At 47.6% G+C, this 24,170-nt stretch overlaps 2 protein-coding genes and 1 non-coding gene across 3 annotated transcripts; 1 reads left to right on the top strand and 2 right to left on the bottom strand.

Moving 5' to 3' along the window:
- Positions 1-70: 70 nt before the first annotated feature.
- On the bottom strand, positions 71-6,192 carry TTI2 (TELO2 interacting protein 2). The gene is made up of 7 exons (XM_065399052.1): positions 5,516-6,192; positions 4,388-4,574; positions 3,104-3,196; positions 2,145-2,332; positions 1,921-2,064; positions 664-826; positions 71-151 (listed from the first exon to the last, which is right to left on the bottom strand). Exons 1-7 carry the CDS (start codon positions 6,190-6,192, stop codon positions 71-73), a joined length of 1,533 nt encoding a protein of 510 aa, XP_065255124.1.
- Positions 6,193-7,252: 1,060 nt separating this feature from the next.
- LOC135875358 (small nucleolar RNA U13) lies at positions 7,253-7,351 on the top strand. Its single transcript, XR_010561231.1, has one exon. It is a non-coding gene; the product is annotated as a small nucleolar RNA U13 (small nucleolar RNA).
- A 4,814-nt stretch (positions 7,352-12,165) lies between these two features.
- On the bottom strand, positions 12,166-21,989 carry RNF122 (ring finger protein 122). Its single transcript, XM_065398345.1, has 6 exons — positions 21,929-21,989; positions 21,449-21,605; positions 15,203-15,248; positions 14,070-14,111; positions 13,410-13,492; positions 12,166-12,280 (listed from the first exon to the last, which is right to left on the bottom strand). The coding sequence occupies exons 1-6, from the start codon at positions 21,987-21,989 to the stop codon at positions 12,166-12,168; spliced, it is 504 nt and encodes a 167-aa protein (XP_065254417.1).
- Between the last annotated feature and the right edge of the window lie 2,181 nt (positions 21,990-24,170).

Here is a 24,170-nt window from a genome sequence, read left to right as displayed (position 1 = left end):
AATCAGAAATTTAAATATTTTAATGTAATAAAAAACAAAAAAGCAGGTTCTGGCTATTAGTAGCTGTGTCTCAGGTGTTCTCTTGCACTTGCCTGATGCATGCCCGAAGGCTACAGTCATCACAGCTGTGGTAGATTCCTTCAAGCAGGATCTGAAAGGGGAAAAGCACAAACACCTCACTTTCAGTGCTGTTTGGCCTCATATGGTATTACTTGCTTGTTACCCACCTTAATTACATTGCAGCAACTGGAGAAGGGTACTGCAAACACTGAGGCACTGTGGGGTGGTAGTGTCCCTGTACTTCAATGGGTCATTTTTATATCTCCACAATTTCCCTGTGTATGTATCTAAGTTACCTCCTGAGCCACCTTCTGCATCACTTAGAGAAGAGTACACCTGACTGTGTCTGTCTACGTGCCTTTATGGTTACATGCTAGCCCAGAGAGCCTTACAATTCCAAAAGGCTGGTGTGTTTAGCTGTCTCCCTTAACTACAGATGCTGCTGTGGACTCCAGGACTTTGCTAAGGGAAAGCCAAAAAAAGCCCCACGTGCCCAGAGCCCTTCTACGTGATATTCTGTCCTAAAAAGTCACCAGTACTTTTTTTTCCCCCCCCCTTTAAAGAAACAGGTTTACAGAATGGGATTTGGAGTTCCTGGCTCACCTTCACTTGCCCCTGAGAGCAGTGATCCAGCAAGATCAGGCACTCTGTGGCCCCGTGGAGCAGGGCTGTTTTCACTGGCTGTGGTGTCAGGCCTTCATCAGTAGATACATCCCAAATCATCTTCAGCAGGGCCTTGAGGAGCACAGCCAGCCTGCATGCCATTCTGTGATAGAAAACAGACACTTTGAAGAACCTCTTCCTGAGCCTGTCTCTAGGACGGTGGAGAATAGGGGAAAGCATGTCCTAACCGCTGCAGGACCCACTTACTAGAGAGTGCCTGTCTGCCATTCAACTGTGCATTGCTCTAGACTGCAATTGGGCTCAGTCGTGATCAGGACAGCAGCCTAAACTACATGCTAGGTTAGAAAACACTTCAGAGGCGGGGGCAAGAGGCTCATTTTTAAAGCAGCGAGAGTAGTTTAGCATTTGCCTTAAAGCCCAAAGGCTAGGAAATACTGCCTGACAGCACAGGGCTTATACAGTGTGTTCCCCCTCCCACTTCTATTAAGTTTCCCACAATTAGTCACTTTATTCAGCTAGCCAGGGTCTGAATCTATTGCATGGTAGCCTGCTGTGTGGTAACATCCCCTATGCACGTCGCTACAGCGCAGTGAAAGCCCTGGAGTTTGGCTTGGCTTACTCAAGTGTGCCAAGCTGCACTCTGGGACTTGGATGGTGCTGCAGCAGTGTCCACATGGGATGTTACCACACAACAAGCCGGTGAGCTGTCAATTCACAGCCTGGCTCACTGCACAGTAACCTGCTGTCTAGAGCCACCCTTGTGATTTGAACTCTCCTAAAATGCAGGCAAATACTGTGGCCATGAGGCTGAATGACTCCCACATGTTTTAATGTAACCACCAGGGGGTGTCTATATTCCCTGAATGCAAAGAAAACTGAGTATTAAAGATTGCATATATAGGACTAAAGTCACTATAAAGTGCTGCTTAATTCATCCTAAGATCTACATGCAGGAAAAGCAGCCTTCATTCCTGTGTGTGGTAATTCTTCCAGTTGCCAAGTGAGGCCAAAATGAGGACTGGTCTAGCTGTGGGACTGTTTCTCAACTAGCATCGCTGTAGCGGGGATGTCAGTGCTGTGATAGGAGTGAGTCCTGTTGACCTAGAACTCAAGACTAGAGATCCATTTCTCACTCAGGCCAAGGTGTCTTCCTCAGATCCCCAGGCACGTGTAGCTCAGTAAGGGTGAGAGCATTCCGGTTTTGCTTCCTATTGTAGCTATTTCTCCTAAAGGTACCTTGGCCAGGCATGCTGTATGGTGCACTTCAGTGTCTCTAATATTCCCAATCTGGCTGCTTCATCTGGACCATCACAGACCTCCAGGTATCCCACAATCACCCGCTCCAGCCTCTTCAGGTGCTGTGCTATCAGGATGCCAAGTCTGCCAAGACAAGAAAAGTCATGGAGGGAAGTTACCAGGGCCAATAAGTAACCACCAAAGGGCTAATGCACAGTTCTTACCTCTTCACAAAGGCAGGCAGGTTCCTGGCATACACTCTCCGGAGTGGGAGCCGGTGTTCTGCTTCCATGTGAGTCAGAACTAGCTGCAGGACCTCATGGCAGGGAGTAGCTGTTCTGGGTTCCTGGGACAGCCGCTGTGGGGATCTCTCCAGAACCTGCAGCAGATCCAGCAAGCACAGCAGCACCACCTGATGCAATGAGAAGCAGGGAAGGAGTCATTATACAGCTTCTTCGGTAGTCTGAGGACAGTGGCTCTCAACCTTTCCAGACTATTGTGCCCCTTTCAGGAGTCTGATTTGTCTTGCGTACCCCCAACTTTCACTTCCCTTAAAAACTACTTGCTTTCAAAATCAGACAAAAATACAAAAGTGGCACAGCACACTTATTGAAAAATTGCTCTCTCATTTTTACCATATAATTATAAAATAAAATTGATTGGAATATAAATACTGTACGTACATGTCAGTGCAGAGTGTATATAGAGCACTATAAATAAGTCATTGTATGAAATTTTAGTTTGCACTGACTCCGTTAGTGCTCTTTTATGTGGCTTGTTGTAAAACTAGGCAGATATCTAGATGAGTTGATGTACCCCCAAGAAAACCTTTGTGTACCCCCAGGGGTATGCATAGCCTTAGTTGAGAACCACTGTCTTAGGGCACCAGAATGTATGTCATTCTTTCATGGCCTTTCACATCTTTGGCCTCTCCACATAGACTGCAAACAGGGGGGCCAGGAGGTGGGGTCCTTTTCCCTGTCCATTAAGACCTAACCGAGATCCAAATTCATTTAATATGGGGGCCACTAACCAATGGTCAGATAGTAGTAACCTAAGGCTAGATTAGAAAGGGTGACCTAGAAAATGGAGGTTCTATATCCCAATCCTCTGAGCTATCCATTATATTAATTAAAATCCCAGTAGGATTGATCATGGTTTAGACTAAACCACAGTGGCTTACCTGAATGAGCTGTGCCTCCCGTACGTAGAGGTGATGGTACAGTGCATGGTAGACAACCTGTGCCCTGTTAAACTGGTTCAAATCAGCAGCTGGCTGCAACAACATAGAAACAAGTGTGTGTAATTCAATGTAATGGAAGATACAGCATATTCAGCAGTTCTGTACAAAGCTGATCACCTCAGCTCTGTTAGAAAGAGAACAGGAAACTAGCTCTGTTACACTTCACAGTACAGGGAGAATGTAATAGCACATCTGTGCTTTACAAACCAGGGCTATTAAAATACTCCTCCAAATGACAAACAGCAAGCAAGGAGTGCTGTTTGTTTAATGCTTAGAGGGAATTGGGAAACAGGACACTTGAGTTCTATTTCCATTACTCACCATGTGGCCATAAGTTTTTTTACCATCTTTTATAAATGGGTGAATATTCACCAACCTGGCAGGAGGGGGAGATGGTAAATGTATGTGTATCTATAAAAAGATACTAGGTGAAAGGTCTAGAGAAAAGCAAAAGTGTTATTATTATTAAACTGAGTTCCTGCTCCTGCTTAAACTACAAAACAGCACACAGCAGCACTGCCAGGAAAACCCCCACAAAACTAACTTTAAAGTAATTGGGAACATATGTGGAAATACTTCAAGATTTGCCCAGCATTTTATAAATAGCCCCGATTAGCATCCACCTTTTTATGAGTCACACACAGATGGACATGGATATTTTCCAGCTGCCACTATTCCTGCAGTTTGAACACTGTAGAAAAATGAAGCTGAGAAATGGTGTGCCATGTCCAGTGTCATCTTGAGAGTTAACAGCAGAGCCAGGAATCCTGACTCAAGAGTCCTCTGCTCTAACCATTAGACCACACATTACAAACATTGAATCTATCTCCCCTTGTAAGTATTTTCACACTTGCTTCTTATCAAACTGTCTGTACTGAGCCATCTTGATTATCACTTCAAAAGTTTTTTTTCTCTTACTTAATTGGCCTCTCAGAGTTGGTAAGACAACTCCCACCTGTTCATGCTCTCTGTATGTGTGTGTATATATATCTCCTCAATATATGGTTCACTCTATATGCATCCGAAGAAGTGGGTTGTAGCCCACGAAAGCTTATGCTCTAATAAATTTGTTAGTCTCTAAGGTGCCACAAGTACTCCTGTTATTTTTGCAGATACAGACTAACACGGCTGCTACTCTGAAACCTGTCATTAGACCACAGTTCCTCCTTATGTTCGCCTATGGCAACATGGTCCCTCCTCCTTCCAGCAGTGATCTTTCCTTACCACATTGAGAATGATATGATGCAGGCAGCACACGCCCAGGATTTTATTCTCCTCCTGGTAGTCATCCGAGAGGAGCAGTGACGGTGGGAGGACACTCTCCAGGTGACGGCTAAGCCATGGCCGGGTGACTTGACGCAGCGTCCAGGAGAACACATGCTTTGTGGCAGGGTTGTGCTTCCAAGTTTCTCTGGAAAAATGCACAAAGCAAACATGACCCTAGTGGTTTCATTGCAGCATCACACAACAAGATTCAGGTCGCAGATCAGGACTAACCCGTGATTAGGGCAGACTTCTGTTCTTTTTTATATGCAAACCTTTTCTCCCTTTAAATCAAATAGTTTCTTGCTCTGTAAAAAGTCTTTGACACTTTAACCAGCAAAAAGGTGACAAGGCAACTAGCAGCAGAAAGTAGATTCCAAGTAAATAAAACATTAACAGTAACATTTTCACAAGTAACCACAAATTATTATTATTATTATTATTTTAGCTATTTTCAAGTTGCTGTGTAAATATCAGAGTCATAACAATAATCAATCATTGCAACAGTGACTTTTGTTTAGACTAGAGAAACATTATACAGTAATATACTCATCCCTTCTCTCTATTTAACTGTGTTACCACATTACAAAGTTAGCATCTTTATGCTACCCATGACCCATTGTTTCTGTAGCCACTGGTTTTGGGTGCCTTAGTTTTGGGGGTACACCTCTGAAACCCCTTGGGCCTGATTTTCTGCACAGCTCCCATTAACTTCAAGGAGAACAAGTGCAAGAACAGGCCCCAAAGAGGCACATTGTTTATTTCAGTAACGTGCTGAACAATGACCAGGCCAGAGGGGCAGTCAGCAACGTGCATACAACTTTAGGGGGGATCCAATGTTTGGCTAATTGATTCTCCCCAACCCAGGCACCCGCACTGATCCCAGCTACCTGCCCTATCTTCTCAGTAAAGCTTGTTCAGTGAACTATATATTCCTGAAATCACAAGTGTTTCAATAGATTCAGAACTTGACCACAGTCCAGCAGTGCCCCTCACCTCACTGCAATGCTCACCAGTATCTCCAGTCCTTTGACCCACTAGTGCAAAGCCTCACCAAGCAAACCCCCCCAGGCAAGTGATCTTACTTACTTAGTCAGCTCTGGCTTCAGGAGTCCCATCACAGCAGCAAACCTCCCTTCCTCATCTTCGCTTCCTCCCTGGAGGAATTCAGCCACTGACCCACAGCCTGCAACCTGAACCAGCAAGGTCAGCAGTTTCTGTGCTACTGACTGAGACCTCGGGCTGGTCCACGGCTTCTCTGCGTGGTGTGTTGCAGCAAAGATGTAGATCAGTCCTAGGCAATGTGGTAGGACCTGCCTCACCACCACGGCACCCAGGGACTTGGATCCCTTGGTAGCTTCCACTTTAGCAAGGAGGCTAAGAAACACCAAGCCAACGTCTGCTGTTCTATCGGCCATTGTGGTGTAAAAGCCATCATTGCTGGGTGGGCCCCCGGTGTCCGACTCCTGCTTTGGCAGTGCTGCATAGTGGCACAGCGCAGCCACCAAGTCCCCCAGCAACTTGGGGGTGACATTGGGGTGGCAGCCCCCAAACAGCCACTGGCAGTCTGCAGCCTCGAAGAGCGCACGCAGGTCTCTGACCATCCCTACCTTGGCACTGCTGCTGACTCCCTCCGCTGAGAAAAGCAACAAGATTTGGGAGAGAACCTGCTCTGCTGGGGGGGCAGTGGCAGCTGGGCATTCGGGGTCTCCCCTGTCTGGTGGGCTCTCCAGCTGCAGGGATTTCAGCAGGCTGCTGAGCTCCATGGTGCTGATTGCAGAGACACCCCCACCCGGCCCACTGCCCTTCCTACACTGATCCTAAATCCTGACCACAGCCACCCCCCACACTCTCTCCCTCACTGATTGACCCCCACACCCTGACCCCAACTGCCTCTCCCTATACTGACCCCCCTGCTCCACCCTCTCTACTTACACTGCCCCCCAACTGTAACCCCCACCCTTAAGCCCTGACCCCACCCCCTCTCCTACACTGACCCTAACCCTGCACCCCCACTCGCCCAGGTCAGCCTGGCACCCCCCAGGAAATGTATTTAACAGCGGGGGGTGGGGAGAGAGACTCCCCCACCCCCAATGCCCCTCTGGGCCCTCGTGCCCAGCCCTGCCCCTGGGTATGGAAAAGCTACGGAGGGGGGGGGGGGGGGAATAATCACCAGTCCAGGCTCCCGTCTTTGGGTGGGGGGAGCTAGAACCCCCCCCCCCCCCCGGGCACTGACTCTTCTCCTGAGAAGGGGGAGGTGCAATCTCCCTTCAGCAGGGTGGGGGTACCAGATGCCCCCCTTCTTCAGGGCAAGGGGTCCCCTCTCCTAGTACAGCCCCCCAGGGGTGTGAGTGGGAGACCCAGCTCCCGCCGGGGTGCAAAGCGCCCAGACTCCCCGACCCCTCCAGCCCGGGGGGGGCGCGCTCCCTAGGAAACCCCCTTCCCCCAACTGCCGGAAACCACGCCGCGCTCCCTGCCTTTCCCAGCGCTGTCGCAAACCCCCTCCTCCCTTCCACGTGGGCACCGCGCTGCCGTAAAGACGGAGAGCGAGCCGCGCTCGCCGGAGTAGAGGGGAGGCGGGGTCTGGATATGCATATATTAGCATGCGTAATGAGATGGCGGCTCCGGCTCCGATCCTGCCCCTCCACAGGGGCCCGGATGGGAAATAAGGGCCAGCTGGAGCGGGGCATGGCTGCAAAGCGCCTCTCGTTGGGGGCGGAGGGGAATCCAGGGGCAGCTCGGGCTGGGGCCGTGCGCGCTCTGCTCGCCCTGAGCATTCAGCCAGTGGCGTGGCGTGGCCCCTCCGAGCGCGGCTGCAGCACGTTGATCCTTCAGGTTCTGACGCGTGATGAATGGGGTTTGCACACGGCTGTGTGAGATGTGCCGTCCTTCTTTGTTACGACGGGGCACAGTACCCATCTGACTGGAACCTGGGGGACGCGAGCATTACGGGGTAATGGGGGTTGTTTTAGGAGATGTAAAGAAACTACATTGTGAGTTATAGGGGGTGGGGTTATGTGCACGTGTTTGTTGTGTTTTGGTTGTTTCTTTTTAGGGATGATTGCAGACTGCTAATCGATCCCCCTGAATACAGCTGAGTTTGGAAAATACATAAAGGCAAGGTTTTGATATGATTTTGTTTCTCTGAATGCGGCCAGGGTGCTACTGGGTGCTCTAGAAATACTCTTTGTATGTAGATCGTGCTCTTTGGACAATATTTTCAAGTGTGATTCCTAATTTTGGGTACCTAGCTTGACGTGCTTTAAAGGGGCTGATTTTCAGAAGGTGGGTGCTTATCACTTTGGGGGAAATCAAGTGTATTTAGGATGCCTAAATTTGGGTAGAAAATGACTAGTCTTTTTAAAAAATCATGACCTGGATTTGCAGAAGTCATTTTTATGGCCAGGGCTGACAATAACTCTTGTTATGCCTTGAGGTAAGAAGTCTTATTTTATCTGGACACTCTTCATCTTTTTATCTAATTTACAGAATTCCCCCTTGTTTCCTCTAAAATGAGAGCAGAAAATAATATATTAGTACAGTCTCTGCTTATTCACTTCAAAACTTTATGTAGGTGGCTATGTACTCTTCTTTGCTAATTAGGAAACTGTTATAGACAGGAGACGTGACCTGGCCGAAGTCTCAAAAGCCAGCTGCAGAGTTGGGAATAGAACTCAGGAATTCTGCCTGCACTCTACCAGACCAAGTGTAAAATTTCAAAGTGCCTAAATTTCACTTTCAAAGGTGACTTAATTTAACAAATTGGGATTTAGGTACTTTGAAAATTTTACCCTGATTCTGGACTGGTAGCTTCTATTGCTGGCTCTCACAGCTGGCTCTTGCCTTGTGACTGGGCAAGTCACTTTCCCTCTCTGTAGCCAAGTTTCCCCTATGTAAAGTGGCGATAACAATACTTAATTTCCTCAATAGAGATGCTTTGATATCGATGGATGATGTAAGGAGGAATACTATAGTATCTAATTACTGGATAGGTTTTTGGGACTGTGCCAGGCAACTGAGAAATCCCAAGGAACTGGCGTAGTTGCTGAGCTGACCGGACTTCCTTCCATGTGTCTGATGTTGAGTGACTTTTCCTGTTGCAACCGACAGATGGCAGTAGGGAATGTATGAAGCGAATGTTCTTAAAATTGCCAGATATCTCGCAACAGTAAATTTACAGAGTTGTATTTGGAATGCTTTGTACATCAAGGACTAAATGATCTCTGTCCCATGACTCCCTTGTTCTCTCCTGTCACACAGGCTCCCAGAGAACAAAGATGGAATACAGAGCTGCTACTGGAAGAGCTGGGATAGAGGCACAGATGTTATGTCTCTGCAATTTATCCATCAGCCACTAAACTCTGATTTTACTAGCCTGAGAGAAATGGCCCAAGAAACACTTAGGGACTCAAAGTGGGGGGGTTAGTGTAGACCAGCCCAAAGCTAGAGAAGCATGTGTCAGGCTTCAATTGCATGGCTCAGGGAAACAGTTCTACCTGAGAAATAATACGATATTGTGTCTCTCTGGATGGCAGGTGAGATGTCCCTGTACACTTCCATTCTTCTCATGCTGTGGCTATATTTGTGCATGTGTGTCATGAGCAGATGACATATGCAAGCTCATGAATTGCAAGACTTAAACATCCTTTGGTGGGGCTGGAACTAAGTAGTTGTGCTTTACCACTAAGGATCAGGAAGAAAACAGAGTTTTTCACCTTGTGGTCTGAAGAATGAGGATTAATAACCCATGCATTTTTGTCCCTCCCACTGTCACTGCGGCTTAAGAACATAAGAGCAGCCAGACCAAAGGTCCATCTAGCCCAGTATCCTGTCTTCTGACAGTGGCCAATGCCAGGTGCCCCAGAGGGAATGAACAGAACAGGTAATCATCAAGTGATCCATCCCCTGTTGCCCATTCCCAACTTCTGGCAAACAGAGGCGAGGGACACCATCCCTGCCCATCCTGGCTAATAGCCATTGATGGACCTATCCTCCATGAACTTATGTAGTTTTTTTTTTTTTTGAACCCTGTTATAGTCTTGGCCTTCACAACATCCTCTGGCAAAGAGTTCCACAGGTTGACTATGTGTTGTGTGAAGAAAGACTTCCTTTTGTTTGTTTTAAACCCACTATCTTTTAATTTTTCATTTGGTGACCCCTAGTTCTTGTGTTATGAAAAGGAATAAATAAAATCTCCTCCTTATTTACTTTCTCCACACCAGTCATGATTTTATAGACCTCTATCATATCCAATGAGCTTTTATTCATATAAATGTCCAATTGATGTCTAGATCATCCTAAGTTATTAAATATCGTGCAGCAGTGAGTTTCACCTGTGACGTAGATGTTAATAGGGCTGGGCAGGAAACCATTTTCCTGTTCCATGAGAATCTAATATTTTGATAAATTTTCCTATGCTGAATTGGGACAAAAAGTCAATCTCAGATTTCTGCAAACAAAACCCCAAATCTTTTTTAGATCTGGTCAATTGAAATATTTCAGAATTGACTGATTTAAGTTCAATTTTTGACTTTTTTTAATTGTAAATTTACTAAAATTTCGAAATGGAAAGTATTGACTCAATGAAAATTTCAGTTTGTCTAAATCTCCCAGTTTAGACTTTGTTAATCTCAATTTAAAAAAAAAAAAAAAAACAATGTTTTTGAGTCAGGTGCCTTGTCAAACCCAACCGTTTTGCAAACCATTTTTGTTTTGACAAATCGGGGTTTTTTTGTGAAAACGTTGTGAAAAAGTTCCTGACCAGCTCTAGATGTTAACTTATTTTCAACATCCGAACTACTATGCTAACCATGTTCGGTGCCACCAGCCATGATGCAGCCCCACCAGTTGCTCACTAGTGTGGGGCTGCTGCTGAAAACAACTGGCTGTGGGTGTGTTTATCACTGTCATTTAACGCTGCTTAGAGCAGGTCTGTATGACACAGTGGTAAATACAGCAAGAGCCCTACAGCAGTCTGCCTTATTGTTACTTACCCCTGTTGCTACAACCACCAAAACCAATAAAATACAGGAGGATAATATTTGGCTTTGCTAAAGCACTTCCCATCTGTAAACTCAATGCAATTAACAAATTGTACTTCATGTGCCCCTGTGAGATAAGTATCATTGCCAGTTTACAGAAGAAGAAACGACACAGAAAGGTGGATTGCCCAAGATCAAGTAGTCAGAGGCAGAGCTAGAAACGGAACCCATGAACCCTGATTCCCGGTTTCTTGTGCTGATCACTCTGCTCCATTCCAACTTCTTAATTTGATTCCCTCAAAACTCTGAAATATTCCTAGGCTTAGTTCCAGTTCCAATGTGAATGTTTTTTGGAGAAACCCCCCAGTCACACATCTTTGTGTGTGTGTCCTAAGAAAATACATTTCTTTGTGCTTTGAGAATGTACTGCTAGACACCCCTTGCTAGAAACAAACATTCACAATTTAGACTGAGATGCCTTCAGTTTAATTACGGTTTTACATAAAACTGTACATCCCCCATCCTCAGGGGTGTGTAGGAAGCCTGAGACAGTCAGGAAAGTAATACATACAAAAATATTATTTACAGTGCAACATAGTGGGGAGGAGGTGGGGGAATCCAGACTGGATTTTCCACCCATCAGCTCCTCCCTCTCCCCAAACTTTCTGCCTTATGCAAACAGTGACAGTTCATTTTCAAGGTACAAAACAGAATATCTCAGAGTGGTTTTACTAATTTGCAGTCTGAGCTGGAAGGAAATTTCTGAGAGGTGACTTTAAAAACAAAATTAAAAAAACCAGCCTCCAAGTTTAAATTAAAAATAATTCAAAAGAAAAACTTGCTTTGTATTTGAAACATCTCCAAACCATCTCCACCAGCTGCTAAAAGGTCTTGCTAACCTGATACAAGAAAGGAATATTAATGTCCAACATGGGGCATTCCCCTGACCCTCCCCCCCCCCCCCCTGCTGTGGTTCCCTAAACACCCTTCCCACTCTTGCAACAGTCCAGTTCTGCCAACAGGATCTAATCAGTCATGACATGCCCTCTGCAGCTTCTGTTTTTGTTCAGGCCCTATGTAAACACTGACTATTATTTTTTAAGACAAAGAGATCCCATCAATGGCCCATAGATAAGAATCAGCGCTGTGGTTCCAGCAGTCAGGGGTCAATTCCAGGCTGGCTGTAGCAGAGCTAAAGCTTTGGCCTTTACAAGGGACCTATGGAAGAGTTAAGGCCCTAAACGTAAGTTCTGGTTTTGAAAGAGGGTTATAGTAAACCTATTAAGAACAGTAGTCGTAGGCGGATTTGAACTACAGTCCCTAGGGGGTTGGGGGGGAGGCTCCTGCCTTGTTTCCCACCCTGAACTGGGTGGTCTCTGTGAGGAATATCCAGTTTCAGAAGCCTGGTGCCAAGAAATCAGACGTCCCTGCAAGATCAGCTAGGAAGGGGCACAATTAAGTCTCCCAGGCCCTTCATGCATCAGCAGTTTGACGCTCAGGTCCCAATGACCCCAGAGTTGGGCCAACCCCTCCTCCTCTGTGTGCTTCACGGGGGACGCAGCTTGTTTTCCTCCTGCACTCATGGCAGTGGATCTATCCCAGGTTTTACGAGGGGGCCATATGCCCATGGCAGGCGGTATCACAGGCTGCTGGCTTAGCAATCCCCAGGGGAGATGGGTGGAGGGATTAAGTGCAGAGATCACCAGGAAATGGTCCGTCTGGATGGCTGTTTGGCTTCATGGGGGAGAAAAGAGGTCCTCACACCAGCTCATCCAGGAGTGTCCCAATGCCTTGGTGGGGCTCCGTGGGGCCTGTGATGGGTTTGTTGCACATGGGACAGACGCAGCGAACCTCCAACCATTTCACTAGACACCTGCAGCCAAGAAACAGAGAGATGGAGGGGGTGAATTTAGGACAGACGTGTCCTTCCCCAGCTCCCTGAGCCCACTACCCTCCTCACTCCTGCCCTCCCAAGTATGATGTCATGGGCCCACACAACCCAGCAGGCTCCCGCACCTGGCACGCACCAACCCAGATGGGAAGAGAGTCATTTCTCCTCTCTATGCCCAGGTGTCTACGCGCCTCCCATTCTCTCCCTTGCTTATCAACATGCTGCTGTATGTTACTCTGGTGCCCTGCCCCCTCATCCAGGGATCCCAAAGCAGGTGAGCATGAGAAGGCTCCAGAGGTAGGAGAGAGCTTTACCTCTGTCCCTCCCTGATGCTCAGGGGCAGGACAGTCCCAAGCAGATCTCCCACCTCACCCTTCCCTAGTCAGTGCTTCTCTCTGAACACAGCCTTTGCATGGAGAGGGGGAAGCAGTGACTCTGTGTTCCAACGGGGAATCTGTCCCTTCCTGAAGTCTGGATTCCCTGCTCCCACTCATGCAGTGGAGAGGGCTGCAGAAATCAAGGGGGCCAGCTGCAAGTGCTGATTTAGGAACTCAGTTCTAAGGCCTGTAAGGGACCTCCCATGTCTTCCAAGTCCAGTCCTTTGCTATCGCAGGAAACCCCATCATGTAATCCCACCCAAATTTACCAGCGTCTTAAAATAAGCCCACCACTGTTTATCCCCACTGCTCCTAGTGGGAGGCTCCTCTGGTGGCTAGAAACCATCTTCTCATGTCCAGACTAAATTTATTCCTGGCCAGTTTACACCCAGCCAAGATGTGAATCCCCAAAGCAAAGGCAGGCTGAGGCTTATTGATGGGAGGAAGCCTGTCCTGGCTCCCCAGCTGGCTTAGCATATGGCTAGAAGGCAAAGGGGTGTAGCCAGGTGACTTGTGCACATTATTATCCAGCTTGCTTAGAGCTGCTCTGGGCATCTTTGCCATCCTGAGAGGGGAAAGGACCAGACATGGGGCCTCTTACCACCCAGGAGCTGTATGAGGCATAGGCTGGGCCTCTCTCCAATCAAGGGCATGAGAGGCATAACTGAACACTGGGCCTCGTGCCAAGTTGGGGGCACGGAGCAGGCTCTGGGCTGTCCTTGGCAGCTACTCACTTTCTGTGGAAGGCATGTTGGCATGGCAACACTCCCAGCTCATCTTTCACTTTAAAGTCTTCCAGGCAGACGGCACAGGTCTGCTGTGGAGAGACAGAGAGGAGGGGAGGAATGAGCCTGCAGAACAAAGCATCACACCCACAGGCACCAGAGATCCCAGACGGAACCAGCCTCACTCTGTCACCAGCACCGCTTGTCTTTTGCTCCCTCGGCAGCTCATTTCACACAGCCAATAAACAGCCCTCGGAAGGGGAGTTGCTCACTGATACAGGCTGCATCTGCACAGGTAGGGGCCTACCTAGCATCTCTGTTTCCCAGAGCCACCCAAGTTACTCTCAAAAAGCATCCTCATCGTGCCACAGGCCTTATGCAGGGTCACACAGTGAGTCAGTGGTAGTCCCAGGCAGGTAAGCTGAGCTCTCTGGGCTTGTGAATGTTCATCTGACCTCAAAACCCCATCTTATTACAAGATACGAGTTTCGTTAAAAGGCATCTGCTCCCAGGCAGCGAAAGTAGCATAAGGGTTCAGGTCCTGCTGGACCTATCCCTTATGCTTCAGGTAACAAAAGCAGAAAGAAAAGGGGATCAGAGGGGGGCAGCAATCCCATGAGGCCTGTTCTCAAAGTTCAGGATAAAAATCAGAGTGGAGGCTGTCCTTACCCCATGCAAATTTAACTTCCTGGCATCACCTTTCAAGACCACCTGCAGGAGAAAAGGGAAAAGAAGCAAGCAGATGAGGATCAGAAGCAGTTATCAAAATGACCGGGGTGGTTATTTTTAACTAAGCAAATGTTGTGCTTGTGAAAGTTGTCAGCCTGACAGTGCTGGAGACACAAGGCCTCTGTTTATCCAGACAGCAGGCAGCGCACAAGCAGTAGCAGTGCTAACTAATAACTGGTACACAATTCCGCCAGTCTGAGCTTCGACTCAGGATAACCCCAGCACTGGGATAGCAAGACAAGCTGCAGGTCAGGACTGAAGTGCAGCGACAGAGCGGTGTGTGGGGAGCCCTGGCATGGAACAGCGAGGCAAGGACTTAGGAGCACTAGAGCTCCCAGAGCTGGAATGTCAGGGAGCTGCAAATCAGGATTGAGGGGCATTGGCAGAGCTCTGTGGAGAGGCCTGCCCTGTACGTGACCACACCATTCCTGACTCCAGCCAGCAGTGACAGTCCTTCCCTCTCCTCCCCACAAATAAAATCCTTTGGGACATTTGACCTTGGACAAAGAGCCTCTGCAGTGGTTGGTCTTTCCCCTGCAGAGGGCAACAGCTGACTGCCCGGGGCCTATTCCCCTATTGTATATGATTCCCATTGTAATCCTGACTGGCTTTTCCCCAGCACTGGCTTTGCTTTGGCTCACAGCCCAGCACTAAACCACCCTGGGCATTCCCCTGCAGACCCAATACGCAGCCATGCCTCAGCACTGTTCTCTGTAGGTTCTCAGGTCCTATGCACCACTTGTGTCTCCACTGTGAAGGCCTGGGAGGTAAGCTCACAGGCCTTGCACTGGTCTCCTGCTCAGGGGTGAATTTCACCCTTTTGTGACCAGAGCGGCATTGAGACCCTGCCTCTAGAAACCAAGGTCGAGCTATCTGTTCAAATCCAGCTCTGGGTCAGCAGTGACCTCAAGTTAGTTCCATCGATGGCTTTTTCGGGTGTCAGTCCAGTTCCTCATAGAAAAGTGAATGGCTCACAACTCCCTCCCCACACTGGCACTAATCTATGTGCTTGTAAATATCACAGGCCTGCCATGAAACCATACAGAAATATTTAGAAATTAGCCACACTTTACCTCCTTGTATCCAAATCTTTCACTCTGTGCCTGATGTCGAAGTTTGCTGGTGAAGGAAAAATAATATATTCTGTCATAAAACATGCTTTGTGAAAGCCAGTTGAGGCTGATAAGGGACTCAAATGCAAAACTCAAGCTCATAAAACTAAGGAAATGGAGTGTAAAGCCTACATACATCTTCTCGCACAGAAATCCCTACAGACACACACTATCCATCCCCCCTCAGACCCAAATCCTCAGAGATATTTAGGTGCTTGACTCCCATTGATTTTTGGGAGTCAGCTGCCTAAATACCTTTGAGGATCTGGGCCCAAGGTCACACTCAAACCACCTTTACTCTGCCCTTCATTTGATTCCAGTGATCCTGTGGGATATGGGAATTTTCAGTTGGAGAGGACCAGGAAAGGTCATCAAAGCCTGAGCAGCACAATGAGAAGGTCGGAGACAAGTCTGCTTTCTCTGCTGAGCTATATTGTTGATGCAAATCTGACCTAACTGCACAGGAGGCATGAGGGGAGCTTGGCTTGCGGGTCTATAATTGGATAGGATTAGAGTCAATCATGACCATCAGCAACTGAAAGTCATCACCTCCTGAAAGCTCTTTGGGATCCTCTAAGAGGTGATCTTTGTCCAGTTTATAGTCTGAGAGGTGCCTGTATCAAAAAGAAACACTGCCTGTTTCTCACTAAATGGCCCCCTTGCTTCTGGTTTCAGCAGAGAAGCCAAGGAAAATGAGCTCCCTTCTTCCAGCTCCTCCTGAAGGGCGACCAAGGAAATAAAGGACAATTATATGAAAACTATAGGACAAAGCTTATTATTAAGTGACACCAACCCACAGAGAGTTACTCATAGTGCAAAATACATTGCAATCAGAGTGAATGGGCCTTTTCATAGGGTAGTCAGTCCAGAACTTTTCACCGACACTATATTTTAAAAATAATTCCTACATTTTTTTAAATCAGTTCAAAAAAATCAGATGAGATTTTCAGCATTCATATTTAACAATTAAGTAGCATTTCTGACGTGTTTCAGACATTCACCCTGATGCTTAATAACCCCTTTCAGGGAAGAAGCATCAGGTAGGAACAGAGAGACACATGGTTGTCATAGAGTGTTGAGCACTCATAATGGGAACCCAGCTCTTTTGATAAAGCTGGACACAGATTTTCAAAAGCTTCCTCTGATTTGTGGAGTTCCCATGTTGGGGACCCCAGTTTGAGATGTCGTGTGCCTTTCAGACACGCTGAGTACCTGCATCTCCCATTGACTTCAGCTAGAGCTGTTAGAACCCAAAGTGTCTCAAGTTGGGCACCCGGTAACAGGCAGCTGAAGACAGTGGTTGCTTTGGAGAATTTTGGTCTTAGTGTCTTGTCTAAGGCCACAGACAGGAAGCCATTTCTGAGATGGGACTAGAACTCATGCATACCCAGCTCCCAGATTTGTGCTTGGACCATTATGCTAGGCCTGTCCATGATCCAAATGAAACAGACAACATCCCTCCCTTCACTCCTCTGCAAGTGAAAGCAGCTGGCACACGCTGCTGCAGGGAGGGTATTTATTCAGGACACTAGTTTGCTGTTGTCCAAAGGCAGCAAGTTCATTGCTAAACAGAGCACAGCGTCTCCCGAAATACCAGCAGGAATCAGAGGACAAGGCCCGATAAGATCATGCAGCCTGCGGCCCCAATTGTTTCACTTAGGAAGTAGTGAGTGTTCCAGGAAGCACCGTATTTCCAGAGTTCCGCTGACCCGTCAACAGCAGCTCGGCCTGGCCCCAATCTCAGTCTGATGAGGGAGCAGGGGAGGGGGAGGCAGCACTTTCCCAAAACTCCAGTGGGATGTTACACAGGGTGGTGACAAAAGAGATCCCTGAGCCAGTGCAGGCAACAGATGACTTTGTTCATTTCTCCTGCACCCCAGGCTCAGAAAACATCACCCCCCGGTCCCACCGCTATGAAGTACTCATGGAAAACCCTCTTGGCTGAGGGATACCCTTCCGCTATCTATGCTGAGCATCGCAGGAGCCTGGGAAGTCTGTTACCCCAGCAACTGAGCTTTGTCTATAATCTGTGCTTCTCTTCCCCGAGCACTGCCAGCATCTTGCAAGCTGTTTGCCTGCTGTGCCCAGCCACGGATGGGGAGGAGCCTGGTTTATAGACACCCTGAGAGAAGGGAGGGAGGATGAGTGGGTGAGAATGTGTGGTAGGGCCAGATAAGACACATGCCCCAGCCCCATAAGGACAAAGAGCTCCTCCCAGCTTACACAGAAACTTGTTTTATTTTCCCATGCGTTCCTCTTGCTTTGATTTATGCAGAGGGATTTTATTCCCCAGGGGATGGGACAGGATGCAGCACCTGGTCCTCAACAAGATCCTGTTTCGCACCTGTTTGTATTACAGCTGGGCTGGGTTACCTAACAGTTGGCCACCCAGAGCCTTCTCATTGCTCTCCGGCCATAATGCATTGCCCACATCTGCAGTCCTCCTTTGAACCCAGGAAGTCAGTGTAGCTACTTTCCTCAAGCTGTTCAGGAAGACAGTCACAGGATCACCCATCCACTGCTCTAACTGGAAACAGAAGCCAGGACTATGTGGCTTGTCCTGGCCTCCATGTGCTGAATAATCACTGCTGACAAAATGAAAATAAACCCCCACGTCCCTACATGTGCAACAGCCACCGCTCCCCATAGTCGACAGCAGGGCTTGGACCCAATGCCATCCAGCACAGGCTAAAGGAGTAATTTAGTGGGTAGCAGTTGTAGGCTGTTATCCTCTAGTGGCCCAGACATGGGTGGAGGGATGGAACACAGCACATACTTTGCCAACGTGTTACACATGGATGTGGAAAAGCAAAATGCTGGGGGGTTCTTACTGAGCCATCTCCTGTGTGTATGACTGGCAAGCCGGGGGCTGGGGCTGGCATGAGGCTATATATTTATCTCTGTGGTGCCTCTCACTCTATTCATCTCTCTCTCTCTCTCAGAATCTCAGTTCACTCCCAGCCTCCGAGTGAATGTTAGACAGCAGAGGCCTGAGAAGGGCCCCTCACACACACAGAGCATCCTTTATGTGCTGTAAGCAGGAGTGGCATAACAGCTGCAGGAATGGCTTACTATCAACCAGAACAATTTCCTGGGCAGCCTGCCTCCCCAGTGCCCGCACGCACGCAAGCCAGAGAGACAACCAGGCTCATTATTCCAAGCTGTAAAAAGCCCAGGTCACTCAGTGCCTCCTCCAGACCCAACAGCTTATTTTTTTTAATTAATAATATTAACTAAATCACTGGAGCAAGGGAGCAGCGGAGGGTGGGGGAGAAGTTGTTTCCCGAGCAGGGCAGTGAACAGCTGCTTGGCATGAGCTAGCACCGGGCCAGGGTACTGTATCCACAGCGGTCTCTCTGGCAGGGTGAGGCATCAGATCTGAGCCTGTGAGAGGCAGCTGCTGTGCTCCCTGCCCCCAACAAGATCCCACTGCAGAATCCAGAAGCTATGGGGTATGGCACAAAGGCAGATATTGCACTGCCAAAAGCTGCAGAGTTAGGTCACAGGGTACTGGGAGGGTACTGACTCCCTCTCTCTTATCTTTTTGGGTTTCCTGAAGGTTTGATAGTTCCCTTGCAAAGGACAGACTCTTTTAGATCCATCCCACGCAGCAAGTTACAACTGCACGACTGAGGGGCACTAGCAGAGCTGGGGAAGCTGAGCAGGGAGCCCAGGATGGCAACAGCAGGATGCAAGGGCTGCAGATCAGGAGAAAGGTGCAAAGCTGGACAAGGTCTCAGGACTGTAACAGCAGGGGCTGCTGCCGGGCAGAAGTGAAGTGCATTAGCAGGGCTGGGTGGGGCCCAGCAGTGGGGTAATGAATTCAATTTTTCCCAATCCACTGGAACTTTTCTAGACATCCCAGTTGCTGCTAAACTCGAGAGTTTAAAAATAGCCTTCTTCAACAGGGAAAGGTAATGAAAAGACATCCTCCCCCCTTCCCCTATAAACAATGCATCAGTCTAGCTCGGTCACCTCAATAATACGCCCCCCCCCCCCCGCCTTCCTGCCACTTCCTGCTCTGCTCAGTCCCAGTCCCTTACTTAGATGGAGCCCTGCGGAGACCAGGATCCTGGCTTGGCTCAGAGCCCTTGCAGGGAGTCGATTGTTTGCTCCTTGGGGAAATGGGGCGAGTGCTCTTGGCAAATGGTTCCCAGCAGGCTACGGAAATAAACAGCAGAGGCAGCGACAAGCAGTTTGCTCAGAGCAAGGCTAGACAACATGGTGCTGAAAATGCCCAAGCCCTTCTACATTCCAGCTTCTGCTGTTGCTACCCTGGGTGGAGGTACGACAGTGGGCAAAGAAGGGGGCGAGTTCCTTGTCCCATTTTTGCCAGCGCTGATGCGGCTTAGATCTCAAAGTGGGCTGTCAAAAATGGAGGCACCTAAAATGAGAGACTGCTTTTGGGGGGGCGGGGGGGGGAATGGCCTAAATGACTTACCCAAGGTCTAACAGTGGCAAAGTCCAGAAAAGAACCCAGATGTCTTGATTCCCAGGCCTGGACTGAGACCACGAACCCAGGCTTTGTCCATGCTGTTCTGTGTGTGAGTTTGCCTGGTAGTCACTAACACTGGAAAACACCCCTTCCCTTCTGCTGTCTCCCCAGCGTATTACTCCGGGGGGCTTTATTTGAAGCAGGAGAAGCTGCTAATTTCTAGCCCTATGTGTGGTACATACAGAGTGTACTGTACTGGGCCAATTAACAGCTGCTGTTCCAAAAGGTGACACGTGAAGGGACCAGGTGTCAGGTGACAGCAGAAGCCTCCAAATGCGGAAGGGAAATTGCTGTTCAGAAGCTGCTTTTGATACTCGATTTGCTGGGGCAAAAAACCCCTCAATCCAATTTTCACGCTGTCCTCATCCCAAACTCTATCCCTCCCCAGTGGAGAGCTTTCCCAGCAGTGCCCAGCCTGGGTAAACATGGGGTTAATGCTCATGGATTGGTGACCATGACCAGCTGTGAAGCTCAAGGCAGATGGATGGGCTCTAGCGACACAGAAGAGATGAAATTATTCTAATAGGTTTAATAAAAATAATAGATCTCAGACTAGGAATGGAGGCGACAGGCAGCTTCTGGGAGGCTAGTCAAAGCTTCTAAAAATAGTCCCAGATCCTCTGATGATGCCATCTGCAGAATTCCCCTGGTGCGTGTCAACACGGGTCAGGTTTGCAGCAGATCTCTTCCTCGGCTCTGTAACCCCAAACACAAATCAGCTCTGCGCCTGGCTAGCTGTTGCTTGTTTGCTCCTTGATGGGAAGAGACTGCTCTTGACAAATGGTTCCCAGCAGATTACAGGGCGTACGGGGGGGGGGGAGGAGGGATGGTTATTTTTTAAGGTGTCATTTCTAAAAAGCACTGTGGTAGAATGACTGTATGGTTGCAGTATGAATGAGGTATATGACAGCCTCCAGTTATAATTTGCAATGGGAAGCTTGTTCATTCTGCTTCCTTAAAGGGACCTGGAGGTCAGCAGAACCAATGGTGTACTTCCCCTCTCACAAAGGTCTGCAAAGCCCATGAAGCTCTTCACTTGTCTTATTCAAACCATATGTTTGAGGGCTCTTTAAAGAAAAAAAAGAAAAAAAAAAACAGTTGCAACAGCCCAGCCCACATAAGCAACCCTACGATAACAAATCAGAATGCTCAATGCAGGACTCATAAGCAACCCTACGATAACAAACTCCTGTGTGTGTGTGTGCTGGAGGAAAAATTTGCTAAGGCAACATTTAAGGCATTTGTTGTAGCCAAGCAGAAAGAGAAAGGAACATATAGATCTTTGTATTATACATATATAAAAGTGACTCTACACTGGGGCTGTTCAGTGGGTTTGTTTGGGATTCACCCCAGTGGGATCCCACGAGGCTCAGTGATCAGTGAGAGTCTGAGGTTGCTAGGATTCTTCATGGGAGTTCTTAAAACAAGGGTACGTTAGTCTGAGTCAGGGTTGCCAACTATCATGGATTTTATCACAAGTCTCAGGATTTTCTTCAAGACCCAGCTCCTGGAGTCATGTGATTCTATGAGACTCTCAGCTTTCACCTAAAAAAATTCCAATTGGCCCCCTGGACACTAGTGTCCTTAGACCACCCAAAAAGTAGCTGGGGGTGAAACTTTCCCAGGCTGGAGCCCTGAGGTCAGCTGATAGACAGGCTCCCCTGTATCCTCCATGCCAGGTGCATGCAGAGCCCATTGGGTCCCTAGCTCACCTGATGAAGTAGCAGCAGAAGATGAGGCTGAGCACAAAGACAAAGATGCCGGTGCCGAAAATGACCATGTAGATATTCAGCGGTAGATCCTGGAAGGTGATGGGAGGCATTGTGCACGATTTATTGGTATAAATCAGCCCCAAACCACAGAAGCATCCTTTGGGGAGAGAGAAACAGCCTTTAGAATGAAGAACGGAAGAGAGAAAATGGAAGACGATCAAATTTACCCTTCTTAGAGAAACGCAACTTTCCCTCCCCAAATTCTCTGCTTGGGGTAGACAGCACAATTGTAACCCACTGCAGCATTTGTTGTGTTCTTCTCTTGTTACATCCCCTAGCTAGATAGCTTGGCTCTTTAACTCAAGATGTAAAGACTGATGCTTCTAGCTTTGGAGATCCCCTTTCAGTTCCTGGGGTGTTGGCCATCACACTATAGTTATGGCTTTAATCCTTAGTGGGAAGGAAGGGAACCTGGCTAACCCGGGCTCCAGCCACTGAACAGATACCCCCTTGGATTCTCCTCAGACACATCATGCACCATAATGGGTAGCTATGCAGAAGAAAGTGACTAAGAGGAGGGGTATACTGCAAAAGGAGGGGTGTTCTTAATTTGGGATAGCAAATAGCAGTGAAGACACAGCAAAGCAGATTACCATAAAAATGGCCATACTGAGTCAGACCAAAGGTCCATCCAGCCCAATATCCTGTCTACTGACAGTGACCAATGCCAGGTGTCCCAGAGGGAGTGAACCTAACAGGTAATGATCAAGTGATCTCCACCATCCTGCCATCCATCTCCACCCTCTGACAAACAGGGGCTAGGGACACCTTTCCTTACCCATCCTGGCTAATAGCACTTAATGGACTTAACCTCCATGAATTTATCTAGTTCTCTTTTAAACCCGGTTATAGTCCTAGCCTTCACAAACTCCTCAGGGAAGGAGTTCCACAGGTTGACTGTGTGCTGTGTGAAGAAGAACTTCCTTTTATTTGTTTTAAACCTGCTGCCCATTAATTTCATTTGGTGGCCCCTAGTTCTTATATTATGGGAACAAGTAAATAACTTTTCTTTATTCACTTTCTCCACACCACTCATGATTTTACATACCTCTATAATATCCCCCCTTAGTCTCCTCTTTTCCAAGCTGAAAAGTCCTAGCCTCTAATCTCTCCTCATATGGGACCTGTTCCAAACCACTATCATTTTAGTTGCCCGTCTCTGAACCTTTTCTAATGCCAGTATATCTTTTCTGAGATGAGACCACATCTGTACGCAGTATTCAAGTTTACCAGTATATCTGTATGCAGTATTCAAGTTTACTAGTATACCAGTTCAAGTTTAAGCCTATAGGGCAACCTGGAGTTGATCCTGAGCTGCTAATCTGAGTTAAAAGCCATGTTGTCATGTCTCCACTGCTATTTTAACCTGAATTAGCTAACCCGAGTTAAGAACACACTTTTTTTGTGGTGTGCACAGGTTTGGAAGGATTAGATTTGTTTAAAAATTGGTAAACGTTGATTTCATCGCACACATACAAACCAAAGAAAAATTATTTCCATCAATAATAATACAAATTTAGATAAACAGGATTTTCTTACTTTGCCTAAGAAATTATTAGAGTTAAAATCCAGCGACCTAGACTTTTGAATTAGGCTGTTTACCAATGGACTAGTGAATGAATAGTAAAAATGGGTCGGAGTTGGCTTAAAGAGATTTACTTTGTATATTTTGGCATGTGGCGTTGAAAATCTGTGTTTTAACAGTTTATAAAGCTTTAACGTTTTGAATCTTAACATCTACAGTCATTAAATAATGGTCTGACGCCCCCCCACCATAATTTCCCCCAATTGTGAAAATTTAAAATGGGTAAAAAAAGCTTAAAAATCAGCCACTGATTATTATCTGTCAAAATTATAAACAAATAAACATCAAATTCTGCCAAGCCTAAGTGCAGACATAGTCTATGTATGAATGGCCTCTGCTCCCACAACATCGCTCTACTCCCTGTTAGTCTTGAGTCCACGCTGCTGACTTCACTGCCTCAAAGCATGCTTTCACTCCCATTAGTCCTGTGGGGCCAACACAGCCACAGGAGAGCAAACTGGAGTCTTGGTCTGACCCATGCATCCACTAGAGAGGATCCAGTCCAACTGCAGAAACTTTATTGTGGCTTGTAGAGTGAAGGACCCTGCTCTGGAGCTGTGAGTGAGTGAGAGAGAGAAGAAATAGCCTTGCTATGTCCTCTTTACAAAGTCTCTTTTATGACCATTGCCACATCTTCAATGCAATGCCTTTATCTCCCGATCTTCCCTTGGGAGACTTGAGACTTGTTAGGGCTCCTTGGGGATTGCCTTAGCTGAAGGCCACCTTTGTTCTACCTCAACAGGATTCTTGCTGTGACATTGTTCTTAGCACGTTTCCCCTGACCCCCAAGGCCAGAGATTTCAGTTCTGCAAGTCAATCTTTGGGTTTGTCTGCACTGGAGACTTGCCCTGATTTCAGCAGCTGGTGAAACCCCCCAGCTTAGATGGGATAAACTGCTAAAAGCCGGTTTGCACTGATGCAGCTCACTTTAGTTCCAAGCAGAGGTTAGCTGCACCATGCAAATATTGTTAATTGTTATTTGTATTGCAGCAACGCCTAGTGAGCCCAATCATAGACCAGGGCTGCACCGTGCTAGGTGCTGTACAAACAGAACGAAAAAGAGACAGTCCATGTCCC

The sequence above is a fragment of the Emys orbicularis genome, chromosome 2 (assembly GCF_028017835.1).
Source record: "Emys orbicularis isolate rEmyOrb1 chromosome 2, rEmyOrb1.hap1, whole genome shotgun sequence".
NCBI lineage: Eukaryota > Metazoa > Chordata > Testudines > Emydidae > Emys > Emys orbicularis.
The sequence above is the reverse complement of the archived record's forward strand: the minus strand, read 5'-3'. Positions and strand labels throughout refer to the sequence as shown.